At 32.9% G+C, this 20,863-nt stretch overlaps 1 protein-coding gene across 1 annotated transcript; it reads left to right on the top strand.

The window, feature by feature from the left end:
* Positions 1-1,749: 1,749 nt before the first annotated feature.
* LOC124366066 (glycoprotein-N-acetylgalactosamine 3-beta-galactosyltransferase 1-like) lies at positions 1,750-17,580 on the top strand. The gene is made up of 4 exons (XM_046822283.1): positions 1,750-2,737; positions 11,968-12,125; positions 13,504-13,659; positions 16,062-17,580. The coding sequence occupies exons 1-4, from the start codon at positions 2,005-2,007 to the stop codon at positions 16,218-16,220; spliced, it is 1,206 nt and encodes a 401-aa protein (XP_046678239.1). The 5' UTR covers positions 1,750-2,004; the 3' UTR covers positions 16,221-17,580.
* Positions 17,581-20,863: the final 3,283 nt, after the last annotated feature.

The following is a 20,863-nucleotide window of genomic DNA, read 5'->3' as shown; positions in this document are numbered from 1 at the left end:
TCCCCCTCCCTTTTCATTGCTAGGTCTATTTCCTTTACAAGACACAAGTGGGAACCGAGTGCTTTGCTTCCCTGCGTTGGTGTTTTAAGCATAAGGCTATGTTTTGTTATTCTCGTTGTTATGGAATAAGAAATATAATTATTTGTGTTAAGAATAGCCCATTGCATCTCGTATTTACTTTAATGTTACTTTAGTTAAGAAGTATTTGAACAAATGTTTATTGTTAACAGCTGTTATTATAACTGGGTTTGTAAAACAGCAGTTATGTAACACGCACCCTACGAGTGGTAAAGTGGCGACTGAAGAGTGGTTGGTTAAGGAATGTGGAGGGGGAAGTGAGTCTCTCTCTCTCTCTCTCCCCCCCCCCTCCCCGCACTGTTCACTTAACAGGTCGCTTTCAAAGCGGCTCAGCTATATACGAGTAGTGATGATGTATACACTGAGGCGAATGTCTAAAGTACAAGTATGCAGTTTAGAAGTTTTAAAATCAATTATGCTTTAATTAATTCACATTATTGCTTACGGCATAGTCATTAATGCAGCTACTTCAGAAGTTAATTCAAAAATTCTGGTTCAACAAAAAGAAGCCATAAGGATAGTTACAAATTTAAAGAAAACTTATTCTGTCAAATATATATGTAGAGAATAAAATAAATATCAGTGTACTTCGAAGCCAGCATAGTTTAAAGCTGAGGCTTAAAAGGGATAAAACACATGTTTTATAGTCACATGTTTCTCTTTCTTCAATTTCAGTAAAGAGTAAAGTTGCTTACTCTATGTAAAGTAGTCAACTACTAACTCTAGTGATGCGCGATTGCGAGAGGTTAATACAATCGAAATGTTCCTTCTCGAGAGGTTCTGCTTAACGATTGTTTCGATTGCTTAGCGAGAGGTCTTTACAATCGAAAGGTTTCTCTCGATTGTTGCATTCGTTAAGCCAATTTGTTACTGCTTACTTTTCACGAGCCCGTCTTAACCTATTTTTCATCCTTACGTTCCATATATTGGTTTGCACCACTCTCCTTTCCATTAATTCCAGTAGTTTACTTTATAGTGTCTAGTCAAAATGTAAATTATAATTCTTCAAGCATTAAGATTGAGTATATTATCTTAAATTATAATAAATAGCTTTTCTTGGTTATTATTTTAAAATATTAAATGTTTTTATTTTGTACCATGTTATTTTTTTAATGTTTTACTGTTCATACGTCATTATTGTAACGTGAATAAGCGTTTAATGTAGTATAATGTTAAATGTAGCTGCCAATATAATAATTCATTAAAACAACTCGGAAGTCAAGTCAGTCAAAAAAAGTAACTAAATTAATTTATATTTCAGTTAAATCCTTTTGTCGATCGGCAAACATATCTCCCTTAGAATTTCGATTGCCTAGTAAAAGAATAGAATAGATCGTACACGTAAATGAAACAATCGCTAGAAAACCTCTCGGTTGGAACCTCTCGTCAAGCGTGTATGGTGTATCGCAAAAACAAAGTTATGGATCATGGAATCAAACATTTCGTTTTCAACATTTCGTCAAACACTTCGATTGCCCGGTACGAGAAGAGATGTCGTGTCACAATGAAACAATCGCTAGGAACATCTCGGCAAAAACCTCTCGGTAAGAACCTCTCGTTAAGGGAATCACAATCGAAATGTCTCGAGAGGTCCAAACAATCGAAACGTTTCGATTGTAACATCTCGTAATCGCGCATCACTAACTAACTCTACTCATAGCAGAACATCTATCTAATATCATGTCAGCGATAAGTAGGTTATGAAGTACGAATTAGGTTTGGCAGTGGTTAGGTTAAGTTGTACAGAACATTTATGCGAAAGTCTTTGTGTTTTGTTCGATTAAATTAATGAAAGAAAAGTCAATGAAGGGTCAGTATTTTACTATGTATTATTTTGAAATACAATTCAAGTATTACTAAAATGTAATATTCAAAATTTCTAACCAGTAACTTAGTATTGGTTATGTTTGTGTTTGTGTTTATGAAATGGCTATATATCCTAGTAAAATATCAGTATTTTTCTTAGGATTTGCAATTGGTGTTATTGCAGCATTTATTTTGACTGTTAGTATGAGTAAATTTGAAACTCATAAGCCAAGTTTATTGATTGAAAATGCGGTCAATATCAAAGAAGACAAATCCTATGATCAATGGTTAACTAAAACTGGATACAGAAAATTCCCGATTAACTTTGATCATTATAGTTATTCAAGAAATAAATCACTAAACCAGTTGCGGGAAAACCAACTTCTCAAAGCAAAAGTCAATGTTTTATGTGTCATGTTTATTACGAATGTGAACAATGCCTACGCTGCAATGGAAACTTGGATGAAACAGTGTAACAGTTTTAAATTTTATGGTACAAAACCTGAAAAGTACCTTGAAATAACTGTAATGCGACCAAAAAATTCATGGCATTATTTGTGTGAAGTTTTAAGACATTTAGACAATAATTCTAATGATTATATGTGGGTTTTATTTGTTCCTGATGATGTTTTTGCGATACCAGAAAACCTCAGGCATTATGTTTTTGGTTTAAACTATAATGATCCATATTATTTTGGTCACAGTGCGTTTTTCTGGAATGAGTATTATAACATAGCACAAGCAGGTTATGTTTTAAGTAAAGGAAGTATTAAGACACTTATCACAAGATTTTCTACATCAGAAAGCTGTATAGCAAGTGGCAAATACTGGAAGAATGAAGATTACTATTTGGGTAAGTACATTATGAGCTAATTTTGTATTAAAAATTAATATTATGAGTTTGTTCATGTTTAATAAAGTAATCTTTTTAGGGATCCTTAATTGGTTTTGGGACACCCATTGTTTTACTCATGATCGTTCAGAACTCCTTTAAAACCAGAATAAGCCTAGCAGCCTGAACATACTCTTTGCCTGAACAGGCTTCTTTGACATGTAATAGAGTCTTTGCCGGTGTTCACAGCCTCAAGCGGCTGGCTTCATATCTACCCCAGAAAGTTAAAATAATGCTGATAAAGACTCTTGTACTGCCTCACTTCAACTACTGTGACATAGTCATTAATGACATGACTGTGGAGCTTTCAAATAGACTCCAGCGTGCTCAGAACTTTTGCATTAGGTTCATTTTCAATCTCAGACGTGATGATCACGTAACGCCCTACTTCAATCAATTATCTATCTTAAAATTACAAGACCTTCGAGACTATCACTCACTCATTCTGTTGCACGCTCTTTTAAATACAAATTGTCCTAGTTATCTTTCAAACAACTTTCGATTTATGTCTGAAATAAGTTAACGAAGTACAAGGAGGGGTACATCCTTATTATCTATCCCAATTCATCGAACAACTACCTTTAGCAAATCGTTACAGTTTCTGCCTGCTGATTGTGGAATACTTTACCTGTTAACATCAGAGCCATCGATAAGCGCGCTCGCTTTGGGGCGGAGGTCAGGGCCTTGATGCTGGGGGCTCAGGGGGTATAGCGGTTGGCGGCTTTGGTGTGCGGTACTTAGGGCAATTGCATGCAAGTTGAATGAATGCGAGTGTGTGTCTTGCGATATTATTGTAAATTTGTATATAGTTACATTAATTATTGATGATTGTTTTGATTTTAAGATTCATTTAATATGTAATGTAAATAAATAGACTAAGTTTTAGTTATAAATGTATACATATATTATATGTTAGTTTAATTTGTATGAGGTTAAGTGGTAGAGAGGACTTTATAGTCCTAACTTCGCCTCTAATAAAGTCATTTTTCATTTCATTTCATCTCTCTTCCTGTTTGGAGTAGTCAGCTGCTACAGCTTCACCCAATACTGACTCTCTTCACTTCTTCAGTATTTCTATTTCATTGGCAGATTTCTTGTCTCAGCCTTCTCTATTTGTTGTCCGGAAACCAAGTGCAATCACCAATCTTTTGCTTCTTCACCATTTGCTTATGCAATTTGAAAGGAGCTTGAGGTTGTAGACCAGATAACACATTTCAGATTCTGTGTCTATGGACTCACACTCTTATTTTATCACTATTAACCACTGAGTCTTGTTGGTGATAATTAAGTGTGATGAACAATCAGAGACATTCTAAGCCAGATTGCCGGATGCAACTGCTTACTCTGTTCCAGATCTAGATATGTTGGATTAGTTTTTTATTTTTTTTATTTTCAGACTCCATAAAGTTTCACAAGTATACTGAGGAAATAACAGGTCTTCTAACCAGGCCCGCATGACCAAGTAAGACTGTATATACTTGTGAGTTTTCCAGTGATTCCATTTGTGGCATACTCTTCCTGCGCTATATATCCCTTAGGGACAGGTCGCTTCACACCATGGGTTTGGAGGGCCTCAGTGGATATATGTATGGTATGATTCTGGACAGACTAGTCGAGACTAGCAATGTCTGAACTGGTATCACTACTGTGAGGAGCAGAGGACAACCACCGTCACAGAGTGCACTTACGGGGCACTAGTTTAGATCCTGGAGTTTAGTAACATCAGGTCCATCCCATGCAGGACACTTGACAAGCATTGATCCAAGTCAACCATGGGCTCGGATCCTCCATTGGTCTTGATTGACTTTAAAGGAAGTATCACTTCCTTACTTTCACTTACTTTTTTATATGTTTGTGTTGTTTTATCAGATATTCGGAAAGTCCAATGAATAGCCCATTTGGCGTCTCTCAGTGTTTATTTACACAAAGAAGTGTCTATAAAGCTTGGTGTGTCTATTAAAAATATACCTCAAGTATTGTACGATTTACACCACATAAAAGTCACATGTTGACAATTTACCATATGTGTACATTTTTAAGAATTTAAGTAACATTTTAAAAATAATTTAAAAGAAAAGTTTGTGATAAAATAACATCATGCAGAATTGACATTTCAATACATTGCATGTGAATGGTTGTATTTATAACTCTTTGGTCATTGGTTGTATATACAGGGTGAGTCAGAAATATGGTAAAATATTTTAAGACGTGATTGTAGAGCTAAAAATAAGAAAAAAATGTTATATAAAGATAGGTCCGGAAACGCTCCATTACTGAGTAATGGCTGGCGAAAGATTTTGCTTTGTTTTCAGTTCACCTGGTGAAATTAAGTGATTTTGAAAGGTTTTGTTCTTACTTTTTTAACTCAAATAAGATGGATATATAAGGAAAATCACCTGAAAAATCAAATAAAACCACTCTAGAGGTTGTAGTGTGAACAGTCTTTGAGAAAAAGTATGATATTTGCCAAAAACCTAATAACAAAAATACCATCTTAAATGTTTGATGTCAAATAACATTGTTAAATGACCAATAAACAAATTATTTTTCCTAATACAGATTGTAGCGTATTTAATTCTGAAAACAACCATAATAAACAAAGTTAACTAAATGTGTAAAAAAGTTATGAAATTGACTCCTCACGTATTACACTACACAGCAATTTTTTGCTGTTGTACAATAAGGAATGAGTATCTGATTGGTAACAGCTGGTAATAATTAATTATTTAAACAACAACAACTGTTTAAACATTTTAAAATAATAAATAATCAGCTGGGCATTTATTATTAGATGACATACGTTACCTCATTGTTGAACTAAACTACAAACTGTAAAGATACTGTGTGTTTGTGTTAAGTATTTTAACCAGTTATTTTCATCCATTTTATTAGTAATTTTGTGTTGTGTGTTTCATTTATTAAAAATGGAAGGTAATATTCATGTGTATTCAAACTCTGAATTAGCAGACATGCATTTAATGTATAGTTTGGGACGCTGCAATAGTACTGCAGCAAGACGTCAGTTCAAGAGAACTTTCCTAACCGCAGGTGTCCAAGCGCAAAATGTTTGCCACTATTCATCAACGCCTATCTGAAACAGGTTCTTTGAAGTCTTTGGAGCATAGTAATTCAGGCACCGCCTGATCATGTACGACTGTTGAATTAGAAGAGTTGATTCTTAATAAAATTTCTGATTATCCTGAAAAGAGCACTAGAGAATTGTCACTACAGTTCAATGTCAGCCAATCTAGTATTCGGAGAATACTACACGAATACCAGTTACACCCATACCACTTCCAGCATGTCCAAGCAACTCCATGTCCCAGCAACTCTTTTGCCACAAAACTACGTTCCCCATGTTGTTTTTGTCAATGGCTTCTGTTAAAATGTGCTGATCCAAACTTTTTGAATACAATTTTGTTTACCAATGAGGCTTACTTTACAAGAACAGCTATCATTAACTTCCATAACAACCACATTTGGGCAGACAGAAATCCTCATGCTATCAAACCTAATCGCCCACATCAGTTTTCAGTATATGTTTGGGCAGATCATTTTGTCGTATTCGTGCTTCCTCCCAGGCTTAATGGCGTGGTGTACTTGAACTTTTTAAGAGACGAGCTACCTAACCTGCTTGATGATGTATCTCTGCATTTGCGCCAAAACATGTGGTTTATGCCTGACGGGGCACCTGCGCACTGCTCTCTGGCTGTTCGTGGACACCTAAATGAGAGTTTCACAAATCGATCGAAGGCCGAGGTGGACCAGTTTCATGGCCAGCAAGATCACCGGACTTAAATCCTTTGGACTTTTTACCTTTGGGGACATTAAAAAAAATTAGTTTACTCTTTCCCATTGAAGAATTCCGATTAAACCTTTCTAATGGAATAGAAACCATTAAGCAGACACCTGGAGTTTTTGAACGGGTCTGAAACTTGATGAGAAGACGCCTGAACGCGTGCATTTTGAACAACAGAGGTCATTTAAAGCATAATTTTTAATCTTCTGGTGAGACTTAAAGCAATTTTTGATGTTTATTGTATTTAAAAATAAAATTTTGAACCAAAAAATGTGTATTTTACACCAGCTGTTACCAATCAGATACTCATTCCTTATTATAAAACAGCAAAAGTTTGCTGTGTAGTGTGATACGTAAGGAGTCAATATCATAACTTTGTTACACATTTAGTTAACTTTGTATATTATGGTTGTTTTCAGAATTAAATTCTCTACAATCTGTATTAAGAAAAACGATGTGTTTGTTGGTCATTTAACAATTTTATTCGACATCAAACATTTAAGATGGTATTTTTGTTATTAGTTTTTTTTTTGCAAATTTCATACTTTTTCTCAAAGAACTGTTCACACTACAACCTCTAGAGTGGTTTTATTTGATTTTTCAGGTGATTTTCCTTATATATCCATCTTATTTGAGTTAAAAAGTAAGAACAAAACCTTTCAGAATCACTTAATTTCACCAGGTGAACTGAAAACAAAGCAAAATTTTTCGCCAGCCATTACTCAGTAATGGAGCGTTTCCGGACCTACCTTTATATAACATTTTTTTCTTATTTTTAGCTCTACAATCACGTCTTAAAATATTTTACCATATTTCTGACTCACCCTGTATAACTCTTTGGTCATAGCGTATTAATATTCAGTAATCTGAAGGGGGTGCATGGGAATAAAACAATAAACCATTTAAAAACAAATAATTCCCAAATTTTATTTTGAAACTATCTTTGGGAAGATCATTATGAGCAATGCGGGGGGGGGGGGGGTTTGGAGGAAATGTTGGAAGAATAGTTGTAATTTTCAAAAAAATGTTAAGTCAATTTGTGGCTATTACTGGCAACTCGCTTTAAGAGAAATTAAAGCATTTTCAATGAAGTATTTAATAACATCCACCAATTGTGGTTGATGGCCGACGGAGAGGGTTGGAATAACAATTTTCAGAATAATGACATTTTGGTATCATTGGAAAGGTATTAATGGACACTGAAATCATTACTGACTAGCTTTTGATAGGAAAAAGCATTAAACACTGACTAGAATTGACCTTGCTGATAGTGCTTGATATTTAAGAAGGTTTTGAAAGTTGTATTTAAATAATACAGGCATATTACGTGCTGATAGTTGTAGGCAGGTAATCCATAATACAAAGTAAATTTGAAAAGGGATGATTTTCTTATGTGCAAACAGTGTCAATAGCAATTAAATAAGAACTAAATAATATACAGGTTCCATTGAAGAGAGTTGCTGTTTACTAAAACTTGTTTATTTTATCAGTTGTTAGCTCGGGGTTTATCAGTGGAGTGCTTTCCTGAATAACATCAGTATGTTATGAGATCTATATATTCCATAGATAAAAAGACTTAGATATGACAGCAATATCATTCTTTTTTATCAAATATGAATTAAAACATAAAATATTTGGTTCTGTCTTTCAGTCTATCAGTGAGAAATATTTATCTACGTTTCTTAAACACTACAATATTATCTTATGCCTACAATATTGTTTTAGCCTATATATATATATATATATATATATATATATATATATATATATATATATGCTAAATATGTACTCTTTTAATATTCAATGTTGTTTATTGGGTAATTTAGATCAACATTGATTTATTTTAAACATTATTTTAAATTTAAAATCATTTATTTATTGCAATATTGTTGTAATTTCCAATAACATATTTTTGTTTAGCACCATAATTTAGCAATCTTTTCAGCCTCACCCATTCATTCAGTAATTCTTACTTCTAGTTTTACACGTAAGGTTCAGGTGTCATTGTGATGTAATGATGGAGATGCCAACACTTCATTGATAGTAGCTTATCACAGTACAAACAGATAATATATGAGCTGTCTTAAAACAACGTTTCTGTATGACCTCATGAGGGGATTACCCAAATTCCGGGTGTTGTCCTCAAAAATTATCTACATTTCTTTGTCAAATGCTCTACAAGTAGTTTTTTTATTCAATTCAAAATGTCTTTAATCATTTTGTAAATAAAAAATGTCATAGACATTTATATCTTTGGCATAATTCTTAAAACTAAACATTAACAACAATGTATAGTAAAATAATAAAATACAGCAAATGTATTACAGCCATTCTATTATTATGAATGAGACATTCAGACAAATTTCACTCATTTTCATTCAGAGTATTTACAATGTTTATATATGATATTATTCTGACAGATTTGAAATGTAGATGTTCAAAATCAATGTTTTATGTTTGTACATTGTTATATTCTAAAACATATTTGTTAAATATGTTAATTCATATCTAAAATTATTTCTAGGATTTCATTTTTGTTATGGACGGGACAATTTTGGACACTGCACATTAAACTGTGAATGTAATCCAATATTTATTTGGGTTAAAAAGTAAATAAATATTTTTATTTTTACAAACTTATTTTTTTGTTACATCTCTATACCTTTTCAAATTTGCAGGTTAATAATAAAAGAGGAATAGCAGTTTTAGATCATTTTTATGAATAAATACATGTTACGGATGATACAGAAAGTTTACCTCAATGAAAAGATCATCATTTGATGTATAAAAATTGATTAATTGACTAATAGTGTTTAAGGTTATCATAATAAGCCATATCAACATAAATCTGGGTAAAAGAATGCAATATTCATGGAAAAACTAATTCTACATAATGATTGCACAGGTTCAAAAAAGTAAAGTGAGAAATATTTTTTAGAAACTGATACATATTCCCATGCTGAGTTGTGATTATATGAATATGGCAGTCATTTTACAATATTAAATGATAGACATGTTTTATTAACTTTAAAAGTAGTCCCATTGCTGGTATTGGCTGTTGAAATATGAGAAAAAAACTTAAACTCTGTCTTTGTCTTTCCAATTATTAGTAAGATATTTGAGTTTTGTATCAAGGCACAATTGTATAGCTTTTATTGTTGTAAATCTCTCATGTCCTGACCTATTCAGTTTTTTCCAGGTTTTAAAACACAGTAAAAGCAGTTAAAACTAACAGAACATGTTATTGTGAATTTTAGAGACAAAACAATGATAATATGTACTAGGAAACAGGATTTTTCCGGACATTTGCCATCGTTCAGTGAAACAAGAAAACAGTAACACTACGTTTCGAGATCTGCAATCTGATCTCTTCTTCAGGTAAAGAACTAACCTAATACATGTATTAGGTTAGTTCTTTACCTGAAGAAGAGATCAGATTGCAGATCTCGAAACGTAGTGTTACTGTTTTCTTGTTTCACTGAACGATGGCAAATGTCCGGAAAAATCCTGTTTCCTTCACAATCCTTCCATCGTCAAAAAATAACCTTTAAACAAAGAATATGTACTATCTTAATTGACTTAAGGCTAAAGCTTTTGATTGTATTCATCATGATCTGATCGTAAAAGAGTTAAATTTTACTACATTAAATAATGAATTAAGAAGATTTTCATCATATTTACAAAATAAGTGGCAGTTGGTCTCACAAAATAAAGATGTGTCAGATTTCCAAAATGTTTTACTAAGGGTCCCACAAAGCTCAGTACTCAGTCCTTTTCTGTTTGCTGTAGTGATAAATGATTTTTTTATTTAATGTGCCTTGTAGGTCTGTACTATATGCAGATGGTACAACTATTTTAAATAGCAATTAAAATCTGAAAACTTTAGAACAAGAGCAGGTGATGGCAGAAGCTGTGATAAAGCTAACCTTTTGGTAGTAAATAGTAGTAAAACAGAAAATTTAATTTTTACTTTTGATAGAAACTGTGTCCTTGACAGTAAGTATACAGAACCTGTTAAGCTAATAGAAATATACATGGATAATTAATTGATGAAATTGGAGTGCTCATGTAGTTTCCTATGGAAAAAACGTTATCTATGATCTGTTAAATAACAGAAAAGGAAACTAAAGTCATCAGCAGTGAAATGTTGATCACAACATAATATGCCTTTTTCCATTCCCATCTAAGGTATTATATAACACATTGGGAAAACAGTACCAGTGCTAAACTGCTTTCATTTGGCAAAAGAAAGTAATTAGAATTATTGTAAATGTTGGCGATAGCCTTTCTTGCATCCCAATTAAAAAGAAAAATTATTAGAATCATGACCTTTCCATCCCTGTGTATTTATTGTATTTGATTTAGTATCAGATAAAAAATTAGATAGTTTTATTAGTAGAAAATAGATACATTCCTATTGTATTACAAACATTTATGCTGGAACAGATGAATGTTCAATTTGAGAAAACCAAACGTAAGCATAAAACGTTTTAATAAACTTCCAGAAAAAACATAGCATCAGCCGCTCATACGATGTTGAGAGTGTACTGAAATGTGAGTTGTGGTGTTGCAGGCAAGTACCTGGCAGAGCTGGGTGTGCTACCGACAGACACAAGACACAAACTGGGGAGAGGCAGGTTCCACCTCTACACCATCAGCCACTCACATGATGTTGAGAGTATACTGAAATGTGAATTGTGACGTTGTTGCAGGCAAGTACCTGGCAGAGCTGGGTGTGCTACCGACAGACACAAGACACAAACTGGGGAGAGGGAGGTTCCACCTCTACACCATCAGCCACTCACATGATGTTGAGAGTATACTGAAATGTGAATTGTGGTGTTGCAGGCAAGTACCTGGCAGAGCTGGGTGTGCTACCGACAGACACAAGACACAAACTGGGGAGAGGCAGGTTCCACCTCTACACCATCAGCCACTCACATGATGTTGAGAGTATACTGAAATGTGAATTGTGGTGTTGCAGGCAAGTACCTGGCAGAGCTGGGTGTGCTACTGACAGACACAAGACACAAACTGGGGAGAGGGAGGTTCCACCTCTACACCATCAGCCACTCACATGATGTTGAGAGTATACTGAAATGTGAATTGTGGTGTTGCAGGCAAGTACCTGGCAGAGCTGGGTGTGCTACCGACAGACACAAGACACAAACGGGGGAGAGGGAGGTTCCACCTCTACACCATCAGCCACTCACATGATGTTGAGAGTATACTGAAATGTGAATTGTGGTGTTGCAGGCAAGTACCTGGCAGAGCTGGGTGTGCTACCGACAGACACAAGACACAAACTGGGGAGAGGGAGGTTCCACCTCTACACCATCAGCCACTCACATGATGTTGAGAGTATACTGAAATGTGAATTGTGGTGTTGCAGGCAAGTACCTGGCAGAGCTGGGTGTGCTACCGACAGACACAAGAGACAAACTGGGGAGAGGCAGGTTCCACCTCTACACCATCAGCCAGCTAGTGGTGCCAGGTGACATTGAGTTCCTCTCAAAATACTGGAAATCAAGTATTTATCCTGTTAAACAGGTTAGTTGGCATTTAAAATTAGTGTAGTTGGGATATAAAGATAAATTAGATAGGTCTACTAAACTTATTACTGCTAAAAGAGTACATTAGTCTCCCTCTTAACAAGCTACCTTTCAATTGGCCACACCACTGTAACCAGGTTTTGTTTGAAAAAAATTTACATGTTTTAACTGACCACTTTTTTAACTAACCTCTATGACGCATACATACCTGTTGCAATGTGAATACTTTTGCTTTATTCCTGTACAGTCATTGTGTTGTTTTTAGTTTGTCTAGAGATTTCGTGGTGTTTTGAAATTCATAATTTGTAATTTGTTACGTTTTTCCTACAAAAGAACTTAATGTATACATATTTTTTGTATAAAACATTTCCTGTATATAAAAATATTAAATAATTCAATTTTAAAATTTTTAGCATATACATATATGTTGTACTGTTAAAGAAACTCTAATATAATGAGTACATCAATTTATCTGGATATTTCTTTATCTGGTCGGGTCTCCTTTTTCGAGGTACATGATAAGGGGGAGACTGCTGTACATTCACACAAAAGCATATAAAGATGAATGATCAAGAATTGATTCTATCGTATCTTATCTAACAAAGTATGTGTTAAATTAGTATTAAAATTAAAAAATGTACAATGCCGCTATTTTATTTAATGTCATTCAAATTTTATATTTTCATACAGTTTTCTTAATCTCATCAAAGCCTTTAAACCTTCAATGTGGTTTCGAGTGTCAGTCACGTTTGACGAACTGACAGTGTTATCACAATTTCAAGTAGGTTGTGCGTCAGTACAGACTATAAAGCAATTCAAAGCTTCAGTTGACGTTATTTTATCTTAAGGTAACATGATTTCTCTATCATTCATTGATACAAAAAAATTAGTGTTCCTAGTTGTATGTGTATGTGGGCCAGTTGATTATGTTTTATTATGTACATTGCCACTATAAATTGTGTACATTTCTATCTGTTATCCTCTGTACTTTCACCTATTTTTAGAACATTTGGATAGCCATATTGTATTACATCTGTGCATCACCCTTTTCTTGAAAATAATCATCCAACTTATTCCCAAAATTCGCTCACAGATAGTTTTACATATACTGTGGATATTTCAATAATGTAGAATACATCTGAAAAGGACAGTGTAGTGAATTGTTCAATATTTTATTTATTTTGAATAGTGTTTTTTCATTTATACCTAATTGAATATGGTATTTTGTTATATTTCTATAAGTGAGAATAATAGACAATGAAATTCAAAGGGTTGAAATGTCGATGTGATTAATTTGCAGCTAAATCGTTTGATTTGAATCGAGTGAACTTAGTAATTATTATAGCTACTTTAAATAGAAAAAATGTGTGCTATAGGGCAACGACTGCTGTCACCCCTTGTCAATAACTTTCCGAGGGACCAGCAAGGCCACGGTCTACTTTCACCACTACCTGCTGTACAATGTGCACTTACACATAGAGGCTGGTAGACTGGGGAATGTCAAGTCTGACACTTTTACACCTTCAGACGAGGTTAGTATAGGCAATAATCCACTGTGTCAGTGCAATAGTTGTTCTCTGGGAGTGTCAACATACAAACAATTATGACCATTATTTAGTTGTACCAAAGTACTTGCATAAAGATTATACAAAACTCTTCAAAGTAATAAATTGAAGAAGTATGCAGGGGAAGTACATGTTAGATGAATTTCATTCAATTTTAGCAACTGGTTGAATCTTGTATTAAGAAAGCGAGGACATATGAAGAGGGGGGAGGTGGGTTACTACCAAAAGCTAAAGAAAGAGCAGATGAGTGGGTTACTTATACGCAAGCATTCGGATCAGCTGACCTAGTCCAATTGACACATTGACTTTCACAGCCTGTCTGTCTGACTTACTGCTGTGGGTGTGAGATTTTAACAGTTTTTAGTTAACTTTCTACCTTGAAGCAAAATCCCAGTAATAAGACTTCCCTTCAATTTTCGTACTTTCAGTAAAAAAATAGCCAACAGCTTACAGTACTACATTTATACTCTTGAGACCAGTATAAAAGTCAGATACAAAGAACTTAATTTAAAGCTTTCTGAAGTGAGTAATAGTTAAGTATAATTGCATAGATCTGTTTTATCAGGGTTATTACAAAATATATGAATTGTAAAGAACAGTAACACCAAACTTCAAACAGTATTTGAGATATTGGGTGAAATGAACCAAAAGTGTATTACTTGCTTCATTATACTGTTTTAAAGCAGTTACTTCTTTTCCAGTGAATAAAAATGAAAGTGCTACTAAAGGGTATCACGTTTCATGGACCCCGTAGTATTTGCTCCAGATTCATATGAATAAAATTTAAAAACTGTCTTTGACAGTAGACAGTAGACAAATGCTTTATTTAATGAAAGTTTATAATACTTTCAAACATTCCAAGAGCTCACAGAAAATTACGGTATACATTATTAGTCGCCAGCCAGTCTTTTTACAATTATTATTTCGTCACTATATCAACACTTTCAACATTCAACAAAGTAACAACATGCATTTTCTATGAACAAGTATGCATTTAACAGAACAAGTATCTGGACAGTAAATTCCGTGACTAAATATTTAACAGAAATATCAACAATAAATAAACTACTATGAAAAATCAACAATAAATTTTTTAACACTACATCTAACAAAAAAAATTGCAATAAATAAACAAATACAAATCAACGATAATATACAGTAAACAACTACAGATCAACAACAATATACAATAAATTTTAACAGAAATATCAACACTAACCATACATAACTAACATTTAAAAAATATATTTTTAATGCGAACAAAGTTTAAAATGATTTACTAACTATGAAATTTGTTAATACACAAAATATATAAACTATGATTCTGAGATGCAGACTAATACCATTATTAGATATTAATTTAGTTTTTGAGAATTGCGCTCTTAACTTTCGTTTTAAAATGAGGTTTCCCCTCATTTAAAATGTTGTTACCAAAGTGTACAATAATCTTATTGAAAGTTTCTTTTCCAACAAAACAAAACTGCCTTCTATTAAATCTTTTCTGAAATTGGGCGTTGAAATAGAAATGAATTGCGAAGTTCGCGTAGAAGCATTAAATTGTTCCAAGCTGTATCTGCCAAAAAACTCTGCTTTCTGTAGTATTTGTTTCGTATCTGTATTGTAGAGCCTGACATAGGTTAGACTTCGTTGCACTCGCCATCATGTACGTTCATGAGTGTAAATTGTATTATGAGCTTTGGCACGTAACTGGTAAACAACTTTTATGGTTTGAGGAAAAATGTGTCAGTTTTTTTAACTGCTGAGTTTCTGCCTGAAAGTGGTAAGAAATGAAAAGAAGCTTTGACACAAAAATGGAAATTGTTTTTTGTGCTGTGACTAATCCAGGATTTCAAGTTGGAGCGGTTGAAGATTTTGGAATGTAAGGTTTTTGGAAGCTATTAAACTTGGAATTTTGGACTTTTCAATGAGTTTCAATGACTTAAAGTTTGAGCCGGGGTTAAGCTGTGTGAAGAAATTAAGCAGAAAGCTTTCTGAACCTTCTGAGACATGGCTTGTGTTTTATGTGGTCTGGGCAGTTATTATACATTTTTAAGCAGATGTAGGACTGAGATTTTTCAAAACATGTAGTTCTATGGATGGGATAATTCAAGATGTTAGAATTTCTGATTGAATAACTGTGATGGTGATTCATTTCAAAAAATCTATGGGAGTGTGATTTGACATACGAGACACTGGAGTCTCTCTAAAAAATATTAATCTTTGGAATTACCATGTTCTGTATAATCTTTATTTTTGAAGATTGATGTGTATATTCTTTTGTTTTATTAGATATTATTATTGAATAAGGTAAAAAAATATTAAGATTCCATATACAATTGTTTAATTTTTAAAATTTTAATTTCTTTCAGATTTGGCAACAGTTTGTCCTGGATGAACTTGGACCAAATGTAAACTTATCTTCCATCACGCCAAAGAAGTTTTACAACCTTTGGGTTGACAAACTTGACTCTCCTAGTATTTTCAATAAGAAACTACGAGCTCTCTTTGGAGGCGATTCAGATGATTAAGGATTGGTTATTTTAGGTGCTCTTATTCTTTGGACTAATCTAAAATTGTTCCTAGGTTTAGTAAAATTTAGTACACTCAGTGTACTGCTAGTATCACACTAGACCTTATTTGTTGGACATTGTATTAATTTTTGTTAATTTCTTTAAAAAGATAATATTGCATTTATTTATTAATGTATTTAATGTAGCATCAGTAGAATTTAAAATATTTTTATTACACTCAGTTGACAATTTTAGGTAGTTGTTTATCGTTATGAGCTATTTGTAGTCAGTGGCTGCACAAGCTTTAAAGCCCACACTTTTATCTACTTTTCTATAAATTGCCATAAATTTTAAGGTATTACCTGTCATACCTAAAAACATAATTTTATATACTGTCATCATAGAGGATTGTCACCTGATTTAACAGCGACTGCAATTCGGTCATTTTAGCGCTATTTTTTTTTGTTTCCATACTGATTTTTAAGACGGTTTTTCTGTTGATAAAACAAATAGTAGTCACTGAATGCTGAATTGGGGCTGTTTGTGGGATTATCACATTGTTCCTAGCAAAATTCTGTGATGAGATTTTGAGTTGGTTTTGCTGCCTGTAGGCGGACTTTGTCATACAGCACGACATGTTTCTTGATAGTCTAAACATTCAATAAAAATATCACTTCTTGAAATGTGAGGATAGTAAAGAAATTGTGAAATGTCTGTTCACTTTCACTTTATTATTCACTATCTGGACCAAATCGTTGATGATCATTAAAGGTCATTCACTCCATTTCTGATCATGAATATTCATTCGGCCATCTTTTAAAGGTCTTACCCATTTCAATGCAATTTCATCACTCGTAATCTTTTGTCAATACACTTCACAATTATTCTGATGATGAATTTCAACTGCTATTATGCCCAAAAACAAATAACACCACTTATTTTACAGTGGGTAGTATTCTCAATTGACAGCGGAATTTTAAATATGCATTAACTGACGTAAAAAAAGATCGATTTATGTAATAATTGTGTCTGTGGCTTACTAACAGCACTGCAGTGTCAGAATTTAAAAACGATACTTGCTGAAAAAAGCCTTGTAGAATGTTGTGGTGTTAGTAATTAAAAAAATTTTTTAGACAAAACAGTAGTATACTGCCATTCATGTAACTGATGACAGAGACTAGGTGCAGTATACTGCCACTCCAATATTTACTTTACATTCGTCCACAATATTTACTGTTTACATGATTTTTGTAGTATACTCAATCAAGTGAACCAAAATAATATTTTGGCTCAAGATTATGCCTTTGGCTTCTGAAATGTTGCTATGGACACATATTGTCATTATCATGAGCCGCGATGCTAAATGCATTGCCGCGTTGTATTACACTTATTTTGTGCATTATTTTAAAAAACAAATTGGTGGTAATATAGGAAATCAATTGAACTTTTATAACAGCCTATGTTATAATCTATGTTGTCTCCCACAGTACAAATATTTGTGGTTGTATTATTTTTACAAAAGTGTTATAATAGCGTTATTAAAGTTCACATAAGAAGAAAGAACATTTTGTACAGAATATTTTGGTACTAAAAATTTTAAAAACAATACTTAAAATTATAAATCAATTTTTTCTGAAACTTACAAAACACATGGTTTATAGGTGTGCAGTTTTTCCTATTTTTATGTTTAAAAATTATGTTATAACAGTTAATGGTATGTAACTTTTATTTTTGGCCCTAAAAGGGTTCAAATATATTTAGTAGTTATTAAGTTAGCTGATGATGGCTGATATTACAAAATTTGAATTTAAAATGGTTGAGCTAACAAAAAAACTGTGTAAGCCAATAGCTTCTACATAGTAACAAGCTGAACTAATGCAGTGTGCATGTTGTAGCATTAAATTGTGTTAGAAATACCTTCCTGTAGCGAAAAAAAAACTGTTAAGAATATAGACATGGTAATAGAATTGATAATGTAAATGAAAATGTACATGTTCTCTGTGTTTACAAGCTTCACATTGACACTTCCAATTGTGAGTTGGATTTATATTATAATTTTTTTAACTCATCAAAACATATAGTTCAAATTCATCCATTATATTGGTTATCTGCAATTAAAACTAAGATAATATTACTGTAGTAGACTAAGGAATGTAGAGAAAGTAAGATAAATGTACAGCAACATCACCGCACAAATTTTGTTTTTATGTAATAATTGTCTATTTATGTATTATTTTGTTTATTCTTTTGTTTGAATGCTGTGGTATGTTTTAGTTTTATATAGTCACATTACAGTCAGTACAAGGCACTTTTACGAAACGTTTGTTCTATAACGAAACAAATTGTGTTTATAACTCATTGTCCAGAGCGGTGGGTCACTCTCAGTTTGAGTTTAACTTTACTATTTTTATTTTATAGTTGGTTAATATGTACTTCTTTTTAACATTCCAATTTTTAACTGACTTCTTAAGTTTAGGTTTTTTTGTTATGAAATGAAAAGAACTATGTTTGCACAATTGCTGCATCTGTGATTAATTTGATATGAGATATGTTAGTTAACAGGGTAATTTTAATGCTTTAATAATTTATTATAACTTTTAATTTTTATCAATAAGAAATTTGATCATTTCTTTGTTAGAAAATTTTTATAGTTTTTTGATCATTCAGTATTAATTTCCCATGAGTAAAATACGTATATCATATAATTTTTTAATGTTTAAAAAAAAGTTATTGTTGATGTTATATATAAAAGATTATTTAATTCACTATCCTGAAGGAAAATGAAAATAGAAGGATAACCAACCACCATGTTTGTTCATATTGTCCTTGGTTAGCAAACATGGCACTCGTCTCACAGACATTTTTTGGCTAATAATTTTTCATGCAAAATTGAAACAACTGCATCTTGTGATATCCCTGTAGCCTCAACTATTTCACACACTTTAATTCGTAGTTCTTTCAGAATCACTTCCCGGATTATTTCAATCATTTCGGGAGTAGACACTTCCACTGGTCGTCCCGATCAATGTTCATAATTTGTAGATGAACGGTAACGTTTAAACTCGTTTACCCAATTGTAAACTGTTGCAAAAACAGGAGCAGATGTGCCATGAAGTGCATCTGAGTTAAATTTGATTTCTTTCAGCAATGAGCATTTAAATAAAAATGTTTTATTATGTTTGAAACTTACTTTTTTCCATTATTATAAACAAACAAAAGTTGTTCACCTCAATCGTCAATTGCAACGAAACTATGCGTTGGATCAAGCTGAAATTTTGACAGCTATCTAGTCAATAACATCTTATGAACAAAATGATTTTCAATCCTACAACCCCATCTCTAGGACTTATTGAACGACCCTCATATCTCTAAGTATTAAATTGCACAAAGCTGTTTTATATAGTATTAGCTAATGATCTTAGATGTAGCTTATACAATATTATGCTTCATGCTAACAAGGCTGCATTTTGTAGCTTTCGCCATTAAAGGTTATGTTTAGTTATAATACAAGAAGTAGCCTGTAAATCTGTAATTTAGTTAATACAATTAACTTGACATACTATATCTACTTTATTCAAAACTTACTTAATCTTTATTATAAAATAATCTAATAGTAATCTTTCACTGAGGTAAAATAAGGGTGTATTATGAAATTAGTTTTAATCTTTTCTTTAACCTTAGAACTGGCATGCATTTTAGCTGATTACAGCTATTTAACCCCTCTGAATATAATTTTAATCAGATAAAATACAATATATTATAAGAGATGTAAAAATTGGGTTTACCTTTACATTCATGAATATATGGTACTCCGAAGTGAAAAATTTATTTTCTAAAAACAGGTTTTTTATTATCTATAGTCCATAGAAATCACTAATCACCTTCAAATTAAAAATCCAAAATATCATGGTTGTTATGCTGATCATGAAATAAATTGTCTTCTTATAATACAGAACGAAAACAAAGTAAAACTAAACAGAATCAGTTAACTCAAACACCAACAACTGTCAAGATTGCATGGTGCATCTTTAATGTTTAGTGGGCAATAAATATAAAGATATGTTTTATATATATAAATGAGTGTATTTAAAGAAAGTGCGGCATCTGCCAATTACAATAATATAACTTATTACAGTTTGAATGAACATTGTTCAAAAATGATGTAATTAGCACATGATGGTGATGGGTCGCAAATTACGACTCTGCTAGTTCATGGCAGGATAAAATACGTTGTAATTATGACTTTGTCAGTTCCAGGGTTGATGACAAAATAGGAATACAGCACACCACATGTCATGTAACAAGCTTTGCCGTGGTTGCTTGCAACATTTAACACTTTGTACCCTGAGCCCGAGTATAGGTCGGGCCGCGTTGGCAGTGCCTGCTACCGGCGCCCGAGTATAGCTCGGGTTGTGTTATTTAATTGTATTATTTAGCTCAGTCATCTTATTTTTGGATTCAAACATTTTGATTATGTTCATTGGTTGTCTAAGTTCGTATTTGTTGGTTTTGAGATCCCTGGGTCACGTTTTAGTAATGAAATACGTATATTTATCGTCGTACTACAAGCGAGTCTAGACAGCTGATCGTAGGCGACGCGGCTGATCGTCGGTACTGTCAGTTTGCTTTGTAATGTTTCACGTTATGTGTTGTTGTGAGTC

Source organism: Homalodisca vitripennis, chromosome 7 (assembly GCF_021130785.1).
Source record: "Homalodisca vitripennis isolate AUS2020 chromosome 7, UT_GWSS_2.1, whole genome shotgun sequence".
Classification (NCBI taxonomy): Eukaryota; Metazoa; Arthropoda; class Insecta; order Hemiptera; family Cicadellidae; genus Homalodisca; species Homalodisca vitripennis.
The sequence above is the reverse complement of the archived record's forward strand: the minus strand, read 5'-3'. Positions and strand labels throughout refer to the sequence as shown.